The sequence below is a fragment of the Salvelinus alpinus genome, chromosome 23 (genome assembly GCF_045679555.1).
Source record: "Salvelinus alpinus chromosome 23, SLU_Salpinus.1, whole genome shotgun sequence".
NCBI classification, from domain to species: domain Eukaryota; kingdom Metazoa; phylum Chordata; class Actinopteri; order Salmoniformes; family Salmonidae; genus Salvelinus; species Salvelinus alpinus.
In genome coordinates, this window is record NC_092108.1 from 11312647 (window position 1) to 11339612 (window position 26966).

The 26966-nt window shown below is 41.4% G+C and overlaps 2 protein-coding genes across 4 annotated transcripts in view; one reads left to right on the forward strand and one right to left on the reverse strand.

Annotated features, from left to right (window-relative positions):
• LOC139550241 (SLAM family member 9-like) overlaps positions 1-26966 on the forward strand; it is a 138728-nt gene that overhangs the window by 64117 nt on the left and 47645 nt on the right. The gene's annotated exons all lie outside the window — the stretch shown is intronic.
• On the reverse strand, positions 862-11643 carry LOC139550245 (uncharacterized). 3 transcript variants are annotated; one of them, XR_011669993.1, is made up of 5 exons: positions 11552-11643; positions 8706-9005; positions 5453-8553; positions 3455-3498; positions 862-1397 (listed from the first exon to the last, which is right to left on the reverse strand). XR_011669993.1 is itself a non-coding variant. In XM_071360992.1 (5 exons), the coding sequence occupies exons 1-5, from the start codon at positions 11604-11606 to the stop codon at positions 1197-1199; spliced, it is 729 nt and encodes a 242-aa protein (XP_071217093.1). In that variant the 5' UTR covers positions 11607-11637; the 3' UTR covers positions 862-1196. The 3 variants fall into 3 exon arrangements, 2 of the variants coding, with proteins under 2 accessions (XP_071217093.1, XP_071217092.1); XM_071360992.1 differs by having other exon boundaries at positions 5453-5581; positions 11552-11637; XM_071360991.1 differs by having other exon boundaries at positions 5453-5584; positions 11552-11637.

Genomic DNA, 26966 nt, shown 5'->3' on the forward strand with positions numbered 1-26966 from the left:
GGAAAAGCTGTATAGCCTCACTGTGATTTCTTGAAACCCGCAGATTAACAGGAACAGTGCTGTGGGTAACTCTTCCAATGGCTTAGCGTCCATGGGAACAGAGAGGAGTTGAGTGGGGATACATCATTCAGAAACTAGGGTAGCGTCCATAAAACTCTCATCCGCACCGGAGTCAATGAACACCCGAAGAAACTTAGACTGGTCTCCCCACAGCAGTATCATAAAAAGGAGTGTGGATGATGGGAATTAGAGGATTCCCAGTTTTTCTCACCAGAATACTTGTACCTACTAAAGAAATAGGTCTCTTAACAGGGCAGGTGGCAATATAATGTCCCGCAGCCCCACAGTACAGATAACAGTTGGAACTCAGCCTACGGGAACGTTCCCTAGGCGATAGTCCAGCTCTGCCCAGTTGCATAGGCTCATGAGTAACCGACTTACTCGTCACCGATGATTCTCGAGGGAACTCGGGTGGCTTCGGCTCTTCTCGGAAGTGCACACTTCAGGGACCTCTGGATTCCTTCGGAGGTGAGCAAGCAGCAGTGGATGAATGAATGTTCCTGAGACCCGACCTCCTCTCACTCCGACGTTGTCGTAGACGCCCATCAATCCTAATCGTAAGGGCGATGAGGGAATCGAGGTCCAATGGTAACCCCTGCGCTGCGAACTCTTCTTTTATTTCCCCCGAAGGAAGGTATTGAACAGAGCCTCCGGATTCCAGGCACTCTCGGCGGCTAATGTGCGAAACTCTACCGCGTGTTTTCTGCTGGCTTGCCCCACCATCACAGAAAGCACTGAGCTAGGCTGAAACACCTGCATTTTGGAGCTCCATTACTCAAGGAAACAAAACAGAGACCATGTTTGTACGCGGCTTTATTAACTCAATGATATATTTATTTTTTCACATTGTTTGCAAACTGATATGTGACACGTATTAATGCCAAAATAACATGCAAAACAGGCAAGCCCATTGCTAAAAATGTTGGGCTCAAAACATCTGCCCTGAATGAACGGTCACCACTGCATCTAGGCACCATTTACAGATCATTTCCGATTTAGCTAGCATATGCAGCATTTATCGTGAAAGCTGTCTCAGCGAATGCAGGAACATTGGCTTTAAAAGATGCCTAGCCAACAAAGAGCAATCTAATCAAATCGGAGTTAATCCTAGCCTAGAATAATGTTAAAATTCATTATTATTGTTGGCTAGTCTTTTCCCCGACCATAGCATATAAACTCTCAGGCATGGAGGTCATGGTGGCCATGGGGAGGTCCACAGGCAAAGGCTGGTGGTTCACAGGCTGGGGTTGGGGTTGTCCCACCATACTGTAGATGGAGGGTGATGCTGGACCTGGAGATTCCTGCTCTTCACCACCTACTTGACTGTTACCTGGAATCTGGAGAATAAAAACATACAGTTACAACTTCACTATGAATTTATGAACGGTCAACAGGGTATAAAACAAGGTCATTAACTTTTACTGCCTCAGAAACCCGGATCCGGGAGCACCCCCCACCCCCCACACACTGATTAGCATAGATAGCATAGCTTCAGAAGTAGATAGTAGCATCTAAATATCATTAAATCACAAGTCCAAGACACCAGATGAAAGATACAGATCTTGTGAATAAAGCCACCATTTCAGATTTTTAAAATGTTTTACAGGGAAGACAAAATATGTAAATCTATTAGCTAAACACGTTAGCAAAATACACCACTATTCTAACTCCATCAGTTTCTTACTCCTTCAGGTGCTATCACCAATTCGGCTCAACTAAGATATTGATAGCCAATAACCTATAAAAAAAACCATCAGATGACAGTCTGATAACATATTCATGGTATAGGATAGTTTTTGTTAGAAAAAAGTGCATATTTCAGGTAGAAATCACAGTTTACAATTGCACCGACCATCACAAATCCACTAGAATTACTAGATAGAGCAACGTGTATGACCAATTTACTCATCATAAAACATTTCATAAAAATAGACAAAGCATAGCAATGGAAAGACCCAGTTCTTGTGATTTCAGACCATATTTCAGATTTTCTAAGCGTTTTTCAGCGAAAACACAATAAATCGATAAGTTAGCAGACTACATGTTCCAACGTTACCAGAGCATCGATTCCAGCCAAAGAGCGCTATAACGTAACCACCGCCAAAAGATATTAATTTTTTCACTAACCTTCTCAGAATTCTTCCGATGACACTCCTGTAACATCATTTTACAACATACATATACAGTTTGTTCGAAAAGGTGCATATTTAGCCATACAAAACCGTGGTTACACAATGAAAATACTAGGAAATCAAGCCTCAATATGTCTGACGTCATCTATCAGAGTGATCTAGTTTAATTAAAAGCTAATCATATACTTGACTAAAAAATACAGGGTTGACAGGAATCGAAAGACAAATTAGTTCTTAATGCAACCGCTGATTTACATTTTTAAAATTATCCTTACTTTTCAATACAGGGTTGGCCAAGTGAAGCTATACCAAACAAAATGGCGATGTATGCGTTTAAAATATTTCGACAGAAACACGGTTTATCATATTAAATATTGCTTACTTTGAGCTGATCTTCCATCATATTCTTGGGCAATGTATCCTTTCTATGTTATAAACGTCTTTTGGTCGATAGATGTCCTCTGTCCTTCGAAATGTCCATCACCAACGACCGACACCCTAAAGCGTGTCCAAACTTTCAGAGTGCACGACAAAGAAATTCCTCAAAATCGCACTAAACGGATATAAATTGATATAAAACGGTTAAAATTCACTACATTATGATGTTTTTAACAACTATAACGACTGAAAACATGACCGGAGAAATACTGCTGGTTAGAAAACGATTTGGAACGAGGCAGGTCCGATGGCCTTCACGCTTGAGGCGCACGTTGAGAAAGAGGGGTCTCTGTACATTTTTGTCATTTATAATGGCTGTGAACGTCCCATAGATTTCATTGAAAACGTGATGACGTACAGACACCCAGAGGAAGACGTAGGTAGTGTCGGTTTCTTCATAGCATTCACTGTGGCCTTATAAACAGACCCCAGATCAGAGGTAAAAATTTCTGAAATCTGAACCCTGTCATGAAAAGTGCTGTAGAAATTGTTCTGTACCACTCAGAGACAAAATTTCAACTCCTATAGAAACTATAGACTGTTTTCTATCCAATAATAACAATAATATGCATATTGTACGATCAAGAATTGAGTACGAGGCAGTTTAATTTGGAAATGTAAAAAAAAAAATAATGCTAACAGCTCCCCCTATTGACAAAAGGTTAATTACCTCAAATCAATAAATTAAATATTTCTCAGTGGCTGTTCAATGCGCTAAAATGTAAGCATTAAATGAACATAATTTTATCTTTCATTGAGAATGTATACATTTTCCACTAACATTTTTGTTTTTAAATGACAGTAGCTGAGGTACAGTATCTTACCCTGACTGTAGCATACTCTGTGTTTATCATTTCCTCTTTGTCACCTATAATTCAACAACATAAAAATACAATAAATATTTAAAAGTAAGATGTTCAGAGGCGCTCTAAATATATATGTACTGTATATACACCACATGCTAAAAGTATCTGGACACCCCTTCAAATGAGTGAATTCAGCTATTTCTACCACACCCTTTGCTGAAAAGTGTATAAATCGAGCACACAGTTGTGCAACCTCCATAGACAAACATTGGCAGTAGAATGGCCTTACTGAACAGCCCAATGACTTTCAACATGGCAACATCATAGAATGCCACCTTTCCAACAAGTCAGTTCATCAAATTTCTGCACTGTAAGTGCTGTTATTGTGAAGTGGAAACGTCTAGGAGCAACAACGGCTCAGCCACGAAGTGTTAAGCCACACAAGCTCACAGAACAGGACCTCTGAGTGCTGAAGCACGTAGAGCGTAAAAATCGTTTGTCCTCGGTTGCAACACTTCTACCAAGTTCCAAACTGCCTCAAAGCAACATCAGCACAAGAACTGTTCATCGGGAGCTTCATGATATGGGTTTCTATGGCCGAGCAGCCGCACTCAAGCCTAAGATTGGAGTGGTGTAAAGTTCGCCACCATTAGACTCTGGAGCAGTCGAAACTCGTTCTCTGGAGTGATGAATCACACTTCACCATCTGGCAGTCCGACAGACTAATCTGGGTTTGGCCGATGCCAGGAGAACACTACCTGCTAGAATTCATAGTGCCAACTGTAAAGTTTGGTGTAGGAGGAATAATGGTCTGGAGCTGTTTTTCATGGTTCGGGTTAGACCCCTTAGTTCCAGTGAAGGGAAATCTTAACGCTGCAGCATACAATGACATTCTAGATGATTATGTGCTTCCAACTTTGTGGCAACAGTTTGGGGAATACCCTTTCCTGTTTTCAGCATGACAATGCCTCTGTGCACAAAGTGAGGTCCATACAGAAATGGTTTGTTGAGATCAGTGAGGAAGAACTTGACTTGCCTCCACAGAGCCCTGACCTCAACCCAATTGAACAGCTTTGGGATGAAATAGAACACCGACTGCGAGCCAGGCCTAATCACCCAACATCAGTGACCGACCTCGCTAATGCTCTTGTGGCTGAATGGAAGCATTCCCAGAAGAGTGGAGGCTGTTATAGCAGCAAAGGAGGGGACCAGCTCCATATTAATGGCCATGATTTTGGAATGAGATGTTCGACGAGCTTGATGTCCACATACTTTTGGCAATGTAGTGTATATATACAGTACCAGTCAAAAGTTTGGACACACATACTCATTCAAGGGTTTTTCTTTATTTTTACTATTTTCTACTTTGAGAATGCCGAAAGTGTGAAAGCTGTCACTCAGGCAAAAGGATTTTGTATTTATGATCAATTTTATGTTATTTTAATGAACAATTTTGTTTGCTTTTCTTTCAAAAACCAGGACATTTCTACGTGACCCCAAACTTTTGAATGGTAGTTATATGTATATGTATTTGTGTATGTATGTATGTATGTATGTATGTATGTATGTATGTATGTATGTATGTATGTATGTATGTATGTATGTATGTATGTATGTATGTATGTATGTATGTATGTATGTATATATATATATATATATATATATGTGTGTGTGTGTGTGTGTGTATGTGTATATATATATATATATATGTATGTGTGTATATATGTATATGTATGTGTGTATATATGTATATATATATATATGTATATACAGTATATATACAGTATATATATATATATATATATATATATATATATGTATGTGTGTATATATGTATATGTATGTGTGTATATACAGTATATATATATATATATATATATATATATATATATATATATATATATATATATATATATATATATATATATATATATATACAAATTGTGATTTAATCACATCCTGTTATCACCAGTATTCACAGTTAATGAAGTTACTGTAATAAGATCCTGAGCTTACCTTCATTTATCTTTCGCCAAAGAACAATGCCAATTAGGACGAATAATCCAACTATGATGAGGACGCCGACAGGTATCCAGACTTTGACATCGGAGTTGTCGTCCGCTTCCTCCCTCGATAGTTCCTCTGCTTCTTCCCACAAAATAGCAAAGTCAGCAAAGCATTGTTTTTATTTCACCTTTATTTAACCAGGTAGGCCAGTTGAGAACAAGTTCTCATTTACAACTGCAACCTGGCCAAGATAAAGCAAAGCAGTGAGACACAAACAACAACACAGAGTTACACATGGGATAAACAAGCATACAGTCAATAACACAATAGAAAAGTATATGTACAGTGTGTGCAAATGAGGTCGGATAAGGGAGGCAAGGCAATAAATAGGCCATAGTGGCGAAATAATGACAATTTAGCAATTAAACACTGAAGTGATAGATGTGCAAAAGATGAATTTGAAAGTAGAAATACTGGGGTGCAAAGGAGCAAAGAAATAACAGTATGGGGATGAGGTAGTTGGATGGGCTATTTACAGATGGGCTATGTACAGGTGCAGTGATCTGTGACAGCTGGTGCTGAAAGTTAGAGAGAGAGATATGAGTCTCCAGCTTCAGTGATTTTTGCAATTCGTTACAGTCATTGGCAGCAGAGAATTGGAAGGAAAGGCGGCCAAAGGAAGAATTGGCTTTGAGGTGACCAGTGAAATATACCTGCTGGAGTGCGTGCTACGGGTTGGTGCTGCTATGGTGACCAGTGATCTGAAATAAGGCGGGGCTTTACCTACCGAAGACTTATAGTCTTGACAATGCCTGTTTACAATTGGCTCATTCATCCCCCTCCTCTCCCCTGTAACTATTCCCCAGGTCGTTGCTGCAAATGAGAACGTGTTCTCAGTCAACTTACCTGGTAAAATAATGGATAAATAAAATAAAAATAGTGTCACGTCCTGACCTTAGTTCCTTTTTTATGTCTCTATTTTAGTTTGGTCAGGGCGTTGGGGTGGGCAGTCTATTTTCTTTTTTCTATGTTGTTGTGTTTCTATGTGTTTGGCCTGGTGTGGTTCCCAATCAGAGACAGCTGTCTATCGTTGTCTCTGATTGGGAGCCATACTTAGGTAGCCTGTTTTCAGACTATGATTTGTGGGTAGTTGTTTTCTGTCTTTGTATTAGTTACCAGACGGAACTGTTTCGGTTGTTCTTTGTTTGTTAATTTTGTATTTTAGTGTTCAGTGCATTTTTATAAAATGACTAACACTTACCACGCTGCACATTCGATCCTTCCTACTCCTCCTCAGATGAAGAGGAGCTCCGTTACATATAGATGACCTGGAGCCAGTGGGTTTGGCGATGAATATGAAGCGAGGGCCAGCTAACGAGAGCATACAGGTCGCAGTGGTGGGTAATATATGGGGCTTTGGTGACAAAACGGATGGCACTGTGATATACTGCATCCAATTTGCTGAGTAGAGTTTGAGGCTATTTTGTAAATGACATCGCCGAAGTCAAGGATCGGTAGGATAGTCAGTTTTACGAGGGTATGTTTGGCAGCATGAGTGAAGGATGCTTTTTTGCGAAATAGGTAGCCAATTCTAGATTTAATTTTGGATTGGAGATGCTTAATGTGAGTCTGGAAGGAGAGTTTACAATCTAACCAGACACCTAGGTATTTGTAGTTGTCCACATATTCTAAGTCAGAGCCATCCAGAGTAGTGATGCTGGACAGGCGGGCAGGTTACGCCCAGCGATCGGTTGAAGAGCATGCATTTAGTTTTACTTGCATTTAAGAGCAGTTAGAGGCCACGGAAGGAGAGTTGTATGGCACTGAAGCTCATCTGGAGGTTAGTTAACACAGTGTCCAAAGAAGGGCCAGAAGTATACAGAATGGTGTCGCCTGCGTAGAGGTGGATCAGAGAATCACCAGCAGCAAGAGCGACATCATTGATGTATACAGAGAAAATATTCGGCCCGAGAATTGAACCCTGTGGCACCCCCATAGAGACTGCCAGAGGTCCGGACAACAGGCCCTCCGATTTGACACACTGAACTCTGTCTGAGAAGTAGTTGGTGAACCAGGCAACGGCGGTCATTTGAGAAACCAAGGCTGTTGAGTCTGCTGATAAGAATGGGGTGATTGACAGAGTCGAAAGCCTTGGCCAGGTCGATAAATACAGGTGCACAGAATTGTCTCTTATCGATGGCGGTTATGATATTGTTTAGGACCTTGAGCGTGGCTGAGGTGCACCCATGACCAGCTCGGAAACCAGATTGCATAGTGGAGAAGGTACGGTGGGATTCGAAATGGTCGGTGATCTGCTTGGCTTTCGAAGACCTTAGAAAGGCAAGGTAGGATAGATATAGGTCTGCAACAGTTGGGGTCTAGAGTGTCTCCCTCTTTGAAGATGGGAATGACCACGGCAGCTTTCCAATCTTTGGGGCTCAGATGATATGAAAGAGAGGTTGAACAGGCTAGTAATATGGGTTGCAACAATTACGGCGGATAGTTTTAGAGAGGGTCCAGATTGTCTAGCCCGGCTGATTTGTAGGGGTCCAGATTTTGCAGCTCTTTCAGAACATCAGCTATCTGGATTTGGGTGAAGGACAAATGGGGGGGGGGCTTGGGCAAGTTGCTGTGGGTGGTGCAGAGCTGTTGACCGGGGTAGGGGTAGCCAGGTGGAAAGCATGGCCAGCCGTAGAAAAATGCTTATTGAAATTCTAAATTATAGTGTATTTATCGGTGGTGACAGTGTTTCCTAGCCTCAGTGCAGGGGGCAGCTTGGAGGAGGTGCTCTTATTCTCCATGGACTTTACAGTGTCCCAGAACTTTTTGGAGTTTGTGCTACAGGATGCAAATTTCTGTTTGAAAAAGCTAGCATTTGCTTTCCTAACTGCCTGTGTATATTGGTTCCAAACTTCCCTGAAAAGTTGCATATCGTGGGGGCTATTCGATGCTAATGCAGTACACTAAATTATGTTTTTTTGCTGGTCAAGGGCAGTCAGGTCTGGAGCGGAGTTTATATAACATGTAGTCTAGTTTATTGTGCGTGCATGTACAGGTGTCATTGATGGTGGAGTTAGAGTTCACTGTCAGGACTGGATGCTCAACTCTCGCTGAAAACAAATAGAAACCCTTTATTGTTAGTTTATTAACCTGAGTACATGAGATAGAGTACCAATGAATATGTCTTTAACCTGTACACCATGTTAGCTTGTTTAATTAAACTGTGTCACTGTAGAAAAAATAGAAAAACTGTCAGACATACCTTGTACTTTTATCAAGTATGTAGCAACATTTCTGTCATTGTCACCATTCACTACTGCAGTATAAGGTCCACTGTCTCCTTCCTGTAGGTTCTTCAGTAGCAGAGAGAAGTCTCCCACACTAAATTCAGCCCTACCTTTGTACCTTTCAAAGGTAACTTTTGGGGGGTACTTTACAACATTGGCTGATGTGTTAAACTTCCAAAATAGCACATCAACATCTTGCAGTGTAACATTTGTCTGGACATTCAGGTGAACATCCTGTCCCTTCAGCACAAACACAGAGGTCTCAGCACTGGGCTCTGAAATAAACACAGAATACTTCATGTAAAAAAATATGAAAAGCCCATCATACAATGTGACAAATACAGCGGCAGGATATATGAATTTAGCAACGCAACCTCTTAAAGGAATATGTGGAAATGGATTGGTTTTGGAAATAACCAAACTGGCTGACACATCGTAATAACCCGATTTGCAGGCTTTGTAGTTTGGGCTAGAATTTCTCTATACACCCTATTTGCTAAACGGTTTAAAGATTAACCCATTAATAAGATCAGCTTCCTTTAGATCAACAGAGTCACAACCTTTGTTACAAGTAATACAGAAGTACTTTTACAATAAAGAACTAGGATATGATACACACTATCAACTGTTCAGTTTCAGAAACCATTCAGTAAAAGCAATTTGATGAAGTATAACTTCAGGAAGTACAACCTAATCTGCCTAAAAGCATAGATAACTTGGGTGCTCAGAGAGGTGGTGTTTTTCAGCCCACAGGTTTGTGGTTGGCTGACAGACATGTCTAAAAATAAGTTGAGCTATGCATTTCCGGGAAGTGCGAAGTTCCATGCTTCAAATGGCATTGTGGCGTAGTTTCCTGTCACTGACTTTACTGTAATGACACTGAACTCTTTCTTACAATAGTACAGTTTACTATCACAACCAAACATTGGTGTATTACTCATTAATTATTATATTACAAAACATATGTTTAAAACTACAGTATTATTTTTTTTAAATGTGCCCTACAGTTAATTACATACTGTACTTTCAATTTAAAAGTCTCTATCAATAACTTGAATGTTGTAAAAATCAACATATCACAACACATCACATGACTTAAAACTTTAGTACTTCATTAGATCATGTGACTTCATCGGAGTTCCTGTGTCACCCACTGGCTAGACAACAATTACACTGGTTAGACTGATTAGACAACCATTACACTGGTTGGACTGGTTAGACAACCATTACACTGGTTAGACTGGTTAGACAACCATTACACTGGTTGGACTGGTTAGACAACCATTACACTGGTTAGACAACCATTACACTGGCTAGACAACCATTACACTGGCTAGACAACCATTACACTGGCTAGACAACCATTACACTGGCTAGACAACCATTACACTGGCTAGACAACATTACACTGGTTAGACTGGTTAGACAACCAGTACACTGGTTAGACTGGTTAGACAACCAGTACACTGCTTAGACAACCAGTACACCAGTTAGACAACCATTACACTGGTTAGACTGGTTAGACAACCAGTACACTGGTTAGACAACCATTACACTGGCTAGACTGGCTAGACAACCATTACACAGGTTAGACTGGTTAGACAACCATTACACTGGTTAAACTGGTTAGACAACCAGTACACCGGTTAGAAAAGCAGTACACCGGTTGACTGGTTAGACAACCATTACACTGGCTAGACTGGCTAGACAACCATTACACAGGTTAGACTGGTTAGACAACCATTACACTGGTTAAACTGGTTAGACAACCAGTACACCGGTTAGACAAGCAGTACACCGGTTAGACTGGTTAGACAACCAGTACACCGGTTGGACTGGTTAGACAACCAGTACACCGGTTAGTCTGGTTAGACAACCAGTACACCGGTTAGACAAGCAGTACACCGGTTGACTGGTTAGGCAACCAGTACACCGGTTAGACTGGTTAGACAACCAGTACACCGGTTAGTCTGGTTAGACAACCAGTACACCGGTTAGACTGGTTAGACAACCAGTACACCGGTTAGTCTGGTTAGACAACCAGTACACCGGTTAGACTAGTTAGACAACCAGTACACCGGTTAGACTGGTTAGACAACCAGTACACCGGTTTGACTGGTTAGACAACCAGTACACCGGTTGGACTGGTTAGACAACCAGTACACTGATTCGACTGGTTAGACAACCAGTACACCAGTTAGACTGGTTAGACAACCAGTACGCCGGTTAGACTGGTTAGACAACCAGTACACCGGTTAGACTGGTTAGACAACCAGTACACCGGTTAGACTGGTTAGACAACCATTAAACTGGTTGGACAACCAGTACACCAATACACTAATAAAATGGCCACCCAGACTATTTACATTTGTTTTTACACTGCTGCTACTCGCTGTTTATTATCTATGCATAGTCACTTTACAAATTACCTCGACTACCCTGTACCCCTGCACACTGACTCGGTACCGGTACCCCCTGTATATAGTCTCGTTATTGTTATGTACATTTCTTGTGTTACTTTTTGATTGATTGGACTTTTTGTTGCTAATTATTTAGTAAATATTTTATTAACTCTATTTATTGAACTGCATTGTTGGTTAAGGGCTTGTAAGTAAGCATTTCACAGTAAGGTCTACAGCTGTTGTATTTGGCACATGTGACATACAATTTGATTTGATTTGGACTGGTTATAAGCAGAGTAATCAGTACAAATTATACTGCCTGTTACTTACTGTAGCTACTAATCAGATTATAGACACACATGTCTAATCAATATAATAAATATCACTATATATATATATGTCTTAGAAAATGCTTTTACCTGTTTGATGGAGAAGAGTTAGTAGAATAGCGATGGGGAAACACAAGGTCGCCATACTTTGATAAATGACTAAACCTAAATGAGGAAGTATTGTCACATAGGCTTAGACTTCCTCTTCCTCTAGTAGGTTTTTATACCCATAACCACAAATTTCCCACAAAACATTGTTTACAATTCTAAAATGTTACATGGCATGTGAAACGACTTGATAACCTGTTTCCAATACATTTTAAATGTATTTAGGAACTGAATATGCACTCCAAAACACTCAGGTATTTCTGAAAGCAAAGACGGGGTAGAATGCATGTTTATCATGTTACAAATCAACTTGTGTTACTGTAAGATTTGTTATTGTGTAGTTATTGTCAAGAGGTGAGTGTAGCTGGTGCATCGAAGTCAGGCGCAGGAGAGCAGAGATGAGTGGACAAAGCACTTTACTAAGGCAATAATTTGCACAGAACGCAATAGCGTCATAAAACAAATGCCCAACTATCCAGTGAGGCAGCACAAAGTACAAAAAACACAAGTACAAAGTACAGGCTACCATCAAGCACGGGTAATAAAATAAGCCCGGCGCAAACCAGCCGGAAGCGTGCCAACCGCAACAATAAACAATTACACACACAGACATGGGGGGAACAGAGGGTTTAATACATGACATGTAATGAGGGAATGAATACCAGGTGTGTGAGAAAACAAGACAAAACAAATGGAAAATGAAAGGTGGATCAGCGATGGCTAGAAGACCGGTGACGTCGACCGCCGAACGCCGCCGAACAAGGAGAGGGACCGACTTCGGCGGAAGTCGTGACAGTACCCCCCCTTGACGCGCGGCTCCAGCAGCACGGCGACCCGGAGGGCGAGGTGCAGGGAAGTCGTGACAGTTATACTATTTCCAACACGTTTTTAGAGTGGGCATTTCTGATAGGGCAGCCCCTACCAAATTACTGACACCCAAATAGGGGAGCCATGCCTTTCATTGATCAGGTGGAGCGTGACGAGGGATGGGAAGGCGCCAAGCCAACCGAGGCAAGGAAACCTCACGGGCCAGCCAGGGCGTGGAAGTCCGACAGGCTGGCTTAGGCACCCCCGGTTCCATCAGCTGCGGAATCCACCCCGACGTCACCAACAACAAAACAACTCCTGGACCAGCTGGGCGAACAAGAACTGACGATCCGGCTGAGGCCCGACGTGGGATGGGCGCCATCCGAGCCAACCGGGGCAAGGAAACCTCTCGAACCAGCTAGGGCATTGAAGCCCGACGAGCTGGCTAAGCACCACCGGTTCGGTGGCGACCCAGAGCCGATGCCACCATACCAACTGGAACACCAGTACTCCCCGATGCTTCGTGTGTTGGCTGCTGCATTCTGTCATGTGGAATGACACTGGAGAGACGAAGCAGGTACGGAGAGTAAAACATTTAATAAAGAACGGACATGGAACGAGACAGGAACAGAGTCAGCAAACAGGTAACACAAACAAAAGACAATTAATGCAGCAGCAGGGAACAGAGCAAGGGAACAGACAAATATAGGGGAGAAAATAAACAGATGATGAATGAGTCCAGGTGAATCCAATTTCGCTGATGTGCATGATGAGGGAAGGCAGGTGTGCGTAATAGATGGCAGGAGTGTGCGATGAAGGGCAACCTGGCGCCTGACAGGGAGGGAAGAGCGGGAGCAGACGTGACAGACAGATTCAGTACACATCACTGCATTCTGTATCAGAGATTAGGGTGGCCCTCTCTGAAGTCATCCTGCATAAACCTCCGCCGTACCTTACTTCATTGTTAACTTACAGATATACGAAACACCAGACCCGATCTGAGAGATGGAGAACTCTGGAGATACCTTTGATCTCCACTGAGTTAGGTAAATCTGCTTTAGGTTTTTTTGCTCCTTTCTTATGGAAAAATCTCTGTGTATTGATGTACAGTGGGGCAAAAAAGTATTTAGTCAGCCACCAATTGTGCAAGTTCTCCCACTTAAAAAGATGAGAGAGGCCTGTAATTTTCATCATAGGTACACTTCAACTATGACAGACAAAATGAGAAAAACAAATCCAGAAAATCACATTGTAGGATTTTTAATCAATTTATTTGCAAATTATGGTGGAAAATAAGGAAAAATACGGCACAGTCAAAGATGTGGCACGCAACCACATACTGTGTGATGTGGTTAGCTGATAAGTGAAATACATATCTAGACATTGTAAAATCTGGAATGCATCAGCAACATCTGTTACGTCTGAGCAGAGGAACACGACCAATATCTCCAGAATGACATCATCATGATGAGACCTGTGTTCAAATACTATCTGAAATCGTTCAAATACTTTAAGGACCAGTTTCCCAGACACACATTAAGCCTTGTTGTGGACTAAGAAGCCCTTTCAATGGAGAATCTCCATTTATAGTTTAAGGCTTGAGCTTTGTTTGGGAAACCAGCTCCTTAGCTTTGCTTCAGGCTGTCTAGAGTGCCAGAGGGCAGAGTTTGCAGTTTTCCAATTATTCGATTGGTTCCATTGCACCAGGAAAGCTCAATCAAACTTACCTAAAGTATTTGAAATGATTTCAAAAAGTATTTGAACCCAGATCTGATCATGACTGACACCACAAAATAATCAATTTACCAACAGTCTGAAAACATTCTCTCCTGTAATCCAAATTAAGCATGGGTTAATATACTCTAAAGCTAAAATTAGGTCTTGACGCATCTCTCTCAAGTCCTGACACATATACAGTACTGAAACATCTCTCCCAACTCAAGTTACCCAACAATAATTTCTCCAAAACATATTTTACACAAGAAACCATGTTTACCATAAAGAGTGCAGATGGCCAATCATTTCTACCATCAGAGGAAGACATAGAAGGGTGTACTCAACGGGCTGTGGTGATGGATGGAGTGGAATATGTGGAATGCTATCAAATACATCAAACACATGTTTTCCATGTGTTTGATGTCATTCCATTTCTGCCGTTCCAGCCATTATTATGAGCCGTTCTGCCTTCAGCAGCTTCCACTGGTCACTGGGTGCCCTAACAGCCCTGGTCAAAGGTAGGGCACTACATAGTGAATAGGGTGCTATTTGAGTCTAAAGGCTCTCTGGTGTCTAAGATGGAGGTTTGAACATAGAATAGACCTAGAATGCATCGTAGAACGCATCCTTCTGCGAGCATTGATTCCTATAAATAGAACTCATTGATTACCTAGAAAAAAAATGTTAACTCTCAATGTGCTTACAATCACAAAAACAACACGTGTTGCAAACCGACTAAAGACAGGAAATGTACAAAATCGTTGTTGTTATATCACAATCATACATAATCACATATTATTTGAATAGAAAGCATAATTAAAACCTTTCCTTCATTGTTACAGTGCTTTAAGGTTAAAATCACAACTCTAAATACAATACAGTAATAAGTGCTACAAAAATGCCTAAGGTGCCAACGTACTTAATAAAGTGTTAACTGTGTTTCTCTGTATCGACAATAACAGATATCTGTACAGACTGACACCTATACACAGAACCTTAAATAAGAAAATGCTGCATTTACTGTAATAGCTGATGTCCTCTTTGCAACATTGACTCTTGACATGCAGTCAAACCAATCAATTCATTTCTAGCTCATGTTTTTACATATATACTATTAAAGGGATAGTTCACCCAAATTACGAAATGACATACTGGTTTCCTTACCCGTAAGCAGTTTATGGACAAGGTATGACAGCAATCCATGCTTTGTATTAGAAGGCCTATTCTTACTGTGACACAGAGCAGGAATCACTGTGGGGGGGAAAAAATGTATACAGTGCATATAGAAAGTCTACTCTGGGGTTTTTCTCGTAATCTGACTCATGGCAGCTAATCAGCCGTACCAGTGATTGTCTGGGAGGTGAGCTTCAAGCCTACAACTCGTGTTGATTATTCAGGGTTCAGGATTCAGACTACTTTACACGCACAGCAGCAACTTGGCAATGTTCTGTTCTGGTATGTTAATTCTTAGCCAGTCCTTTTAAGTACTCTGGTTGAAAAGGATGGTTCCACCACACTGACACGCTCTTCTGACCTCACTCTGGGCGTGGCTACTTAATGTGCAAAGGATATGACTAGAAGTAATCTCTTATGACTCTTAAAACCTTTCTGGGATAGGTGGGACGGTAGCGTCCCACCTGGCCAAGAGCCAGTGAAAATGCAGAGCGCCAAATTCAAATAAATTACTTTAAAAATCAAACTTTCATGAAATCACACATGCAACATACCAAATTAAAGCTACACTTGTTGTGAATCCAGCCAACATGTCAGATTTCAAAAAGGCTTTTCGGCGAAAGCAAACAATGTTATTTTCTGAGGATAGCACCCCAGTAAACAAAGAGAGAAAAGCATATTTCAACCCTGCAGGCGCGACACAAAACGCAGAAATAAAAATATAATTCATGCCTTACCTTTGACGAGCTTCTTTTGTTGGCACTCCAATATGTCCCATAAACATCACAAATGGTCCTTTTGTTCGATTAATTCCGTCGATATCCAAAATGTCCATTTATCTGGCGCGTTTGATACAGAAAAACAGTACACTTCACTGGAGCCTCATTCTGAACAGTGCTACTTCTTCATTTCTCAAAGGAAAAACCTCAACCAATTTCTAAAGACTGTTGACATCCAGTGGAAGCGGTAGTAACTGCAAGAAGGTCCCTTAGAAATCTGGATTCCCAATGAAATCTCATTGAAAAGAGAGTGAACTCAAAAAAAAATAATCTGAATGGTTTGTCCTCAGGGTTTCGCCTGCTAAATAAGTTCTGTTGTACACACAGACATGATTCAAACAGTTTTAGAAACTTCAGACTGTCTTATATCCAAATCCACTAATTATATGCATATCTTATCTTCTGGGGATGAGTAGCTGGCAGTTGAATTTGGGCATGCTTTTCATCCAAATGTGAAAATGCTGCCCCCTATCCTAGAGTAGTTAAAATCATATTCCTATCTTAACACACATCATATGCACAATGCAATTGGATGGAAACTTGACAGATAAAGGGGATATCCTTTCCAAGTTACAGTATTTCGTCCATACAGTTTTTAATGACATCACAAAATGAAAAACAATATGACATTTGTTTTCTACATCTCCCCACTGACCATTCCCACCATTCCTTATGTTAGAATTATTGGTCCATTATCCACGTTTGACCATGGATAGGGTTTCAGCGGGAAAAGTCTGTTATTAACAAAGACGTTCAAAAAAAGTTTTGACATTTTTGAAAATGTATTACAAATAAAAAACTGAACTGTCACATTTGCATAAGTATTCAGACCATTTACTCAGATCTTTGTTGAAGTACTTTGGCAGTGAATACAGCCTTGGGTCTTCTTGGGTATGACACCACAAGCTTGGCACACCTGTATTTGGAGAGTTTCTCTCATTCTTCACGGCAGATGCTCTAAAGCTCTGTCAGGCTGGATGGGGAGTGTCGCTGCACAGCTACTTTCAGGTCTCTCCAGAGATGTTAGATCGGATTCAAGTCCGGGCTCTGGCTGGGCCACTCACGGACATTGAGACTTGTTCCGAAGTCGCTCCTGCATTGTCTTGGCTGTATGCTTCGAGCCATTGTCCTGTTGGAAGGTGAACCTTTGCCGCAGTCTGAGGTCCTGATCACTCTGGAGCAGGTTTTCATCAATGATCTCTCTGTACTTTGCTCTGTTCATCTTTCTCTCAATCCTGACTAGTCTCCCAGTCCCTGCCCCTGAAAAACATCCCCACAGAATGATGCTGCCACCACCATGCTTCACTGTAGGGATGGTGTCAGGTTTCCTCCAGATTTGAAGCTTGGAATTCAGGCCAAAGTGTTCAATCTTGGTTTCATCAGACCAGATAATCTTGTTTATCATGGTCTGAGAGTCCTTTAGGTGTCTTTTGGCAAACTCCAAGCAGGCTGTCATGTGCCTTTAACTGAGGAGTGGCTTCCGTCTGTCCACTCTACCATAAAGGCCTGATTGGTAGAGTGCTGCAAAGATTGTTGTCCTTCTGGAAGTTTCTCTCATCTCCACAGTGGAAGTCTGGAGCTCCGTCAGAGTGACCATCGGGTTCTTGGTCACCTCCCTGACCAAAGCCCTTATCCCCCAATTTGCTCAGTTTGACTGGGTGGCCAGCTCTTGGAAGTGCCTTGGTGGTTAATAACAAAAATGTGGCAAACCGATACAGCCCTATCTGGTGCAGAGAAAACACAAAGACAGGGAACAACCACCCACAATCTCCAACACAAAACAAGCCACCTAAATATGATTCCCAATCAGAGACAACACAAAACACCTGCCTCTGATTGGGAACCATATTAGGCCAAACATAGAAACAGACAAACTAGACACACAACATAGAATGCCCACCCAGCTCCCGTCCTGACCAACACTAAAACAAGCAAAACACACAAGAACTATGGTCAGAACGTGACACATACAGTGGGGAGAACAAGTATTTGATACACTGCCGATTTTGCAGGTTTTCCTACTTACAAAGCATGTAGAGGTCTGTAATTTTTATCATAGGTACACTTCAACTGTGAGAGACGGAATCTAAAACAAAAATCCAGAAAATCACATTGTATGATTTTTAAGTAATTAATTTGCATTTTATTGCATGACATAAGTATTTGATCACCTACCAACCAGTAAGAATTCCGGCTCTCACAGACCTGTTAGGTTTTCTTTAAGAAGCCCTCCTGTTCTCCACTCATTACCTGTATTAACTGCACCTGTTTGAACTCGTTACCTGTATAAAAGACACCTGTCCACACACTCAATCAAACAGACTCCAACATCTCCACAATGGCCAAGACCAGAGAGCTGTGTAAGGACATCAGGGATAAAATTGTAGACCTGCACAAAGCTGGGATGGGCTACAGGACAATAGGCAAGCAGCTTGGTGAGAAGGCAACAACTGTTGGCGCAATTATTAGAAAATGGAAGAAGTTCAAGATGACGGTCAATCACCCTCGGCCTGGGGCTCCATGCAAGATCTCACCTCGTGGGGCATCAATGATCATGAGGAAGGTGAGGGATCAGCCCAGAACTACACGGCAGTACCTGGTCAATGACCTGAAGAGAGCTGGGACCACAGTCTCAAAGAAAACCATTAGTAACACACCACGCTGTCATGGATTAAAATCCTGCAGCGCACGCAAGGTCCCCCTGCTCAAGCCAGCGCATGTCCAGGCCCGTCTGAAGTTTGCCAATGACCATCTGGATGATCCAGAGGAGGAATGGGAGAAGGTCATGTGGTCTGATGAGACAAAAATAGAGCTTTTTGGTCTAAACTCCACTCGCCATGTTTGGAGGAAGAAGAAGGATGAGTACAACCCCAAGAACACCATCCCAACCGTGAAGCATGGAGGTGGAAACATCATTTTTTGGGGATGCTTTTCTGCAAAGGGGACAGGATGACTGCACCGTATTGAGGGGAGGATGGATGGGGCCATGTATCACGAGATCTTGGCCAACAACCTCCTTCCCTCAGTAAGAGCATTGAAGATGGGTCGTGGCTGGGTCTTCCAGCATGACAACGACCTGAAAGACACAGCCAGGGCAACTAAGAAGTGGCTCCGTAAGAAGCATCTCAAGGTCCTGGAGTGGCCTAGCCAGTCTCCAGACCTGAACCCAATAGAAAATCTTTGGAGGGAGCTGAAAGTCCGTATTGCCCAGCGACAGCCCCGAAACCTGAAGGATCTGGAGAAGGTCTGTATGGAGGAGTGGGCCAAAATCCCTGCTGCAGTGTGTGCAAACCTGATCAAGAACTACAGGAAACGTATGATCTCTGTAATTGCAAACAAAGGTTTCTGTACCAAATATTAAGTTCTGCTTTTCTGATGTATCAAATACTTATGTCATGCAATAAAATGCAAATTAATTACTTACAAATCATACAATGTGATTTTCTGGATTTTTGTTTTAGATTCCGTCTCTCACAGTTGAAGTGTACCTATGATACAAATTACAGACCTCTACATGCTTTGTAAGTAGGAAAACCTGCAAAATCGGCAGTGTATCAAATACTTGTTCTCCCCACTGTACATATAGGTTGGAGTCATTAAAACTCGTTTTTCAACCACTCCACAAATTTCCTGTTAACAAACTATAGTTTTGTCAAGTTGGTTAGGACATCTACTTTGTGCATGACACAAGTAATTATTCCAACAATTGTTTACAGACAGATTATTTCACTTATAATTCACTGTATCGCAATTCCAGTGGGTCAGAAGTTTACATACATTAAGTTGGACTGTGCCTTTAAACAGCTTGGAAAATTCCAGAAAATTATGTCATGGCTTTAGAAGCTTCTGATAAGCTAATTGACATCATTTGAGTAAATTGGAGGTGTACCTGTGGATGTATTTCAAGGCCTACCTTCAAACTCAGTGCCTCTTTGCTTGACATCATGGGAAAATCCAAATAAATCATCCAAGACCTCAGAAAAAAAATGTAGCCCTCCACAAGTCTGGTTCATCCTTGGGAGCAATTTCCAAGTGCCTGAAGGTACCACGTTCATTTGTACAAACAATAGTACGCAAGTATAAACACCATGGGACCACGCAGCTGTCATACCGCTCAGGAAGTAGACGCATTCTGTCTCCTAGAGATGAATGTACTTGGGTGCGAAAGGTGCAAATCAATCCCAGAACAACAGCAAAATAATTTGTGAAGATGCTTGAGGAAACAGGTACAAAAGTATCTATATCCACAGTAAAACGAGTCCTATATTGACATAACCTGAAAGGCCGCTCAGCAAGGAAGAAGCCACTGCTCCAAAACCGCCATAAAAAAAGCCAGACTACGGTTTGCAACCTCACATGGGGACAAAGATCGTACTTTTTGGAGAAATGTCCACTGGTCTGATGAAACAAAAATAGAACTGTTTGGCCATAATGACCATCGTTATGTTTGGAGGAAAAAGGAGGAGTCTTGCAAGCCGAAGAACACCATCCCAACCGTGAAGCACGGGGATGGCAGCATTATGTTGTGGGGGTGCTCTTCTGAAGGAGGGACTGGTGCACTTCACAATTAGATGGCATCATGAGGAGGGGGAAATTATGTGGATATATTGAAGCAACATCTCAAGACACCAGCCAGGAAGTTAAAGCTTGGTCACAAATGGGTCTTCCAAATGGACAATGACCCCAAGCATACTTCCAAAGTTGTGGCAAAATGGCTTAAGGACAACAAAATCAAGGAATTGGAGTGGCCATCACAAAGCCCTGACCTCAATCCTATAGAAAATGTGTGGACAGAACTGAAAAAGCGTGTGTGAGCAAGGAGGCCTACAATCCTGACTCAGTTACACCAGCTCTGTCAGGAGGAATGGGCCAAAATTCACCCAACTTATTCTGGGAAGCTTGTGGAAGGCTACCCAAAATGTTTGACCCAAGTTAAACAATTTAAAGGCAATACTACCAAATACTAATTTTTATTTATTTTATTTATTTCACCTTTATTTAACCAGGTAGGCAAGACAAGTTCTCATTTGCAACTGCGACCTGGCCAAGATAAAGCATAGCAGTGTGAACAGACAACAACACAGAGTTACACATGGAGTAAACAATAAACAAGGCAATAACATAGTAGGGGGAAAAAAGGAAAAAAAAGAGAATCTATATACAATGTGTGCAAAAGGCATGAGGAGGTAGGCAATAAATAGGCCATAGGAGCGAATAATTACAATTTAGCAGATTAACACTGGGGTGATAAATCATCAGATGATCATGTGCAAATAGAGATACTGGTGTGCAAAAGAGCAGAAAAGTAAATAAATAAAAACAGTATGGGGATGAGGTAGGTAAATTGGGTGGGCTATATACCGATGTACTATGTACAGCTGCAGCGATCGGTTAGCTGCTCAGATAGCAGATGTTTAAAGTTGTTGAGGGAGATAAAAGTCTCCAACTTCAGAGATTTTTGCAATTCGTTCCAGTCGCAGGCAGCAGAGAACTGAAAGAAAAGGCGGCCAAATTAGGTTTTGGCTTTCGGGATGATCAGTGAGATACACCTGCTGGAGCGCGTGCTACGGGTGGGTGTTGCCATCGTGACTAGTGAACTGAGATAAGGCGGCGCTTTACCTAGCATAGCCTTGTAGATGACCTGGAGCCAGTGGGTCTGACGACGAACATGCAGCGAGGGCCAGCCAACTAGAGCATACAGGTCGCAGTGGTGGGTGGTATAAGGTGCTTTAGTAACAAAACGGATGGCACTGTGATAAACTGCATCCAGTTTGCTGAGTAGAGTGTTGGAAGCTATTTTGTAGATGACAACGCCGAAGTCGAGGATCGGTAGGATAGTCAGTTTTACTAGGGTAAGTTTGGCGGCGTGAGTGAAGGAGGCTTTGTTGCGAAATAGAAAGCCGACTCTCGATTTGATTTTGGATTGGAGATGTTTTATATGAGTCTGGAAGGAGAGTTTGCAGTCTAGCCAGACACCTAGGTACTTATAGATGTCCACATATTCTAGGTCGGAACCATCCAGGGTGTTAAGTGTATGTAAACTTCTGAACCACTGGGAATGTGATGAAAGAAATGAAAGCTGAAATAAATCATTCTCTCTACTATCTCTCTACTATTATTCTGACATTTCACATTCTTAAAATAAAGTGGTGATCCTAACTGACCTAAAACAGGGAATATTTACTCGGATTAAATGTGAAAATTGTGGAATTGTGAAAAACTGAGTTTAAATGTATTTGGCTAAGGTGTATGTAAACTTATGACTTCAACTGTACATGGTCTACTCATACTGAGAAAGTGTGTGTAGATTGATGTATCTTCTGTCGGCGTGCGTATTGGTCAAATAAATTAAACCATTAAACCAGTAAAAAAGTGATATTTTTTAGATACAAGTATACTAAATATATTCACGTCACCAAATAATTGATTCAACCACACTGTTTTGCAATGAAGGTCTACAGTAGCCTCAACAGCACGCTGTAGGGTAGAGCCATGGTGTAGCCGGAGGACAGCTAGTTTCCGTCCTCCTCTGCATACATTGACTTCAATTCAAAACCTTGGAGGCTCACACCCTTCCATAGACTTACACAGCAATGATGACAAATTCTGGAGAACGTCCTCCAACCTATCAGAGCTCTTGTAGCATGAACTGACATGTTGTCCACCCAATCAAAGTAATAGAGAATGAATCTAGTACTGAAAGCATTAGCTACAGCTAGCTAACAGTGCAGCTAGCTACAGCTAGCTAACACCACAATGTGGTGAGTAGTTGACAGTTTTGAACAAATACATTTCTTAAACAATGAAGAGAGAGAGAGAGAGAGAGAGAGAGAGGGAGAGAGAGAGAGAGAGAGCGACAGTGGTGAAAGAAAGTTTGTGAATCCTATAATAGCATTTTCTGTATCTCTGCATGAATTTGACCTAAAATGTGATCAGGTCTTCATCTAAGATAAAGTTAAACTGATGAAACAAATAACAAAAACAATTGTACTTTTCATTTCTTTATTGAGCAAATTGAGCCAACATTTAATTTCTTTGTGCGAAAAAGTATGTGAACTTCTAGTTAATGAGCTCAAGAAAGGGCATTAAAGTAGTCAAAAGTGTCATATTTGGTCCTATATTCCTTGCAATGCAATAACTACATGAAGCTTGTATCTCTACAAACTCCTTAGATGCATTTGCAGTTTTTTGGGGTCGTGTTTTCCCAACCAGAACTGAATGGTGAATAATGGCTCGTGCCATTTTAAATTCAAACGTTAGAAAACGTTTCTGAACACTTCTAAATGAATCCTGATAATACGATGATTAAGAAAAACCATGAAATAATCATGAATAATAATGAGTGAGAAGCTTACAGAAGCTACAACAAAGCTTACAGATGTACATCATGATTATGTTTGACATGTCCTGATCTGTTTCACCTGTCCTTGTGATTGTCTCCACTCCCTCCAGGTGTCACTTATTTCCCCCAGTGTATTTATCCCTGTGTTTCCTGCCCCTCTGTGCCAGTTCGTCTTGTGTGTTTCCAAGACAACCAGCGGTTTTCCCTTCTCCTGCTTTTTGCATTCTCCATGTTCTAGTCCTCCCGGTTTTGACCCTTGCCTGTTTCTGGACTTTGTACCCACCTGCCTGACCATTCTGCCTGCCTTGACCACGAGCCTGTCTGCCACTCTGTACCTCCTGGGCTCTGATCTGGTTTTGACCTTTTTGCCTGTCCACGACCATTCTCTTGCCTATCCCTTTGGATTAATAAACATTGTAAGACTCCAACCATCTGCCTCCTGTGTCTGCATTTGGGTCTCGCCTTGTGCCTTGATAATGTCGCATTCCTCTCCTCAGATGTTGCTGATGCAGATCTTACAACACCTAGCATTTCACCTTCCAGCTGACCACATCATACTGTATGTTCTAGAAATCTGGTGCCCAGCAGCACAGTCAATGACATGGCATGCAACCATTAGTTGATGCATGCAAGTCTGAGCAGGACCAGTGTTACTATGATGATGATGATGAAGGAAGTAAAGATGATGAAGATGGATTGTGATTATGGATCAGACTCTAACAATGTAGGCTAATTTGAAATAAAAATGATCAATGAACAGTGTAGAAAGAATGTCAAATATATTTAACTTATTTTTATTTAACCTTATTTCAACAGGGAGTCATGCTGAGACCAAGGTCTCTTACTCAGATGAATCCTGCATACACGTCAATACAGATCAGTATGCACTATATATATCAATAATACACGTCAATATACACATCAATACACATCAATAATGCACATCAATACACGACAAGCAAAACACAATCATAGAAAACAAAAAAAATCAGTAAAAAGGTCCTGAATCAGCCTTTTGAATTGCTCTAGAGGGATCTCCAGAGTTAGTCATCTCTGAGACCAGGTCTGGTATCTTGTACTGTATGTAATCCAACACTAGAGGGGGTCAGGAGATGAGAGTACAGTCCTACTACACTGGACAACATAAAGTGCATAGAGAAAACTTTTTCACACTATGAGCAGGACAACAATCCTGTCCCCATGAGTAGGGCAGACGTATCACATATCTCAGCTGAAATGACAGAACGTGAGACTTAGGTTGAAGAGGATAATTCCTCGGCTCCAAAGGACAAAGACAGAGTGAATGAAACATTGGAGTTGGTACCTGGTGAGCCAGAGTCTGCAACAGTGACCTGTCATTCCAAGAAAAACAAGAAGAGGAAAAATGCTCAAAATTGAAGCTGGGAAAGTGGCTACTGAGACCAGTGACAATCATAACCTAATAAAAAACTCTGAGGATAAGGGACCCCGAAGTCGGTGTAACTCTCTGGGGAATACAAAAGAAGGCAGCCAAACATCAACGCTGGCCTTCATTCAAACAATCTGGAATTAACAAACACCCAAGCGGCCCAGAGTACCAAGCTCCCCATCAGAGTCTGGAGTTAATAAACCCCCATTCATCTGCAGGTGACCTAACAGACCTGATCGAATAACTAACTCCAGTAACTTACTAACTGGCATATCTGACCACAATGTTACATTGGTGGTTAGAAAGCTCACAAAAAAGATATTTAAGAACCATATTAATGTGCAACAGTACAATAAAAAAAAATCCAGAACAGTGAGCAGAGTAACTAGGATGCAGCTACAAGTCAAATTGACTGGTCTGATCTGTTAAGCAATGAAGACCCAGAGTCTGGATACAGAACATTTATGTCAGCTATTGACAAAGTGGATACCTCTTTTTGGGGCGGCAGGTAGTCTAGTGGTTGGGCCAGTAAACGAAAGGTTGGTGGATCGAATCCCCGAGCTGACAAGGTAAAAATCTGTCGTTCTGCCCCTGAACATGGCAATTAACCCACTGTTCCTAGGCCGTCATTGTAAATAAACATTTGTTCGTTCTTAACTAACTTGCCTAGTTAAATAAAGGTTAAATAAAAAAAATACTAGCAAATTTCAATGTAAGCCAAGATGGAAAATCTACCATGGCTCAACAAGGACCTCTGGAGGCAGATGAGAGAACGAGATCTTTCCTTGAAAAAAAGTCTGGTCAGAACGATGACAGATGTATATTTAGACAACATAAATAAGGTAATAAGGAATATAGCAAAAGCAGAGTTCTTTCTTAGATTGATCAATTAAACAAAAGGAAATGGTAAAGTGATTTGGGAAAATCTCAACACACTAACAGGGAGAGGACTCCGATTTCATATTCACCACCTTATTCAACATTTTTTGTTGACTATCAGGGAACTGGCTCAAAGATAAGATTTTTAACCAAGACCACATTTCTCACTCCCATAGATAATAATAAACCAATATTCAGAATTCCTGAAATCTCAGCATCAGCAGTGGACAGTATTATCAGCTTCTTCAGGAGCTCTAGAACAAAATATGTATTTAGTTTAGACACTGTATTCCTGAAGAGACACAAATATTCTCTGATTGCCCCTATTGTACATCTAGTTAATCTGTCCATCAAATATGGGTTCTTCCCCAATGCTTGGAAGTCTGCTGCAGTGATACCTGTTTTATATCTGGTGACCCAACACTGGTGGAAAATTACCGACCTATAAGCTTCCAGTGCTATCAAAAGTAGCTGAAAGATGGGTGGCTGATCATCTGACTGATCACCTCATTCAGGGCAACTCCATACATCAAATGCAATTTGGGTTCAGAACTAACCGTTCTACCAAATCAGCCAATTGCTATTTTCTGGAGTGCATTGAATCTAAACTGGACGTAGGTGGTGAAGTCAGCACAGTCTTTTTGGATCTTAAAAGGGCCTTTGATACTGTGAATCATGAGGTGCTCCTATCCAAACTATCCTCCCTTAATGTGTCCACTGAAGTCATTAGTTGGATGCATTCCTATCTGACAAACAGAAGTCAAAGGGTTCGTTTGGGGGACACTCAGTCGGACTCTCTTTACAATAACATTGGAGACCCACAAGGGTCAATATTAGGCCCCCTTCTGTTTACCATCTATATAAATGATCTCCCACTTGCTTGCCCACAAGTTAACATGCAGATGTATGCAGACGATACAGTTCTGTATTTACACTCAAAGAATAGACAACTAGTTGTTAAAAAGTTAATAACTGAAGATATGGTACATATGGTTTCTAAATGGATGACTAATTCTTGCCTGCATTTAAATATCGCCAAGACAGTTTGTATGTACTTCTCTAAGAAATCCATTGATTCTTCCCAACCAGCTGTTAATGGGAAGAATCTGAAAGTTGTGTCTAACTTCAGGTATCTCGACGTCATTTTGGACTCTAACTTGATTTAAGAAACATGTGAAGAAGGTGGTTAACACGGTTAAGTTTGGATTATCCAACTTTAGGTTAATAAAATCTTACCTTCGTCTGGAGGCCGCCAAACTACACTACAGGCTGATCCAACTTTGATGTAATGTC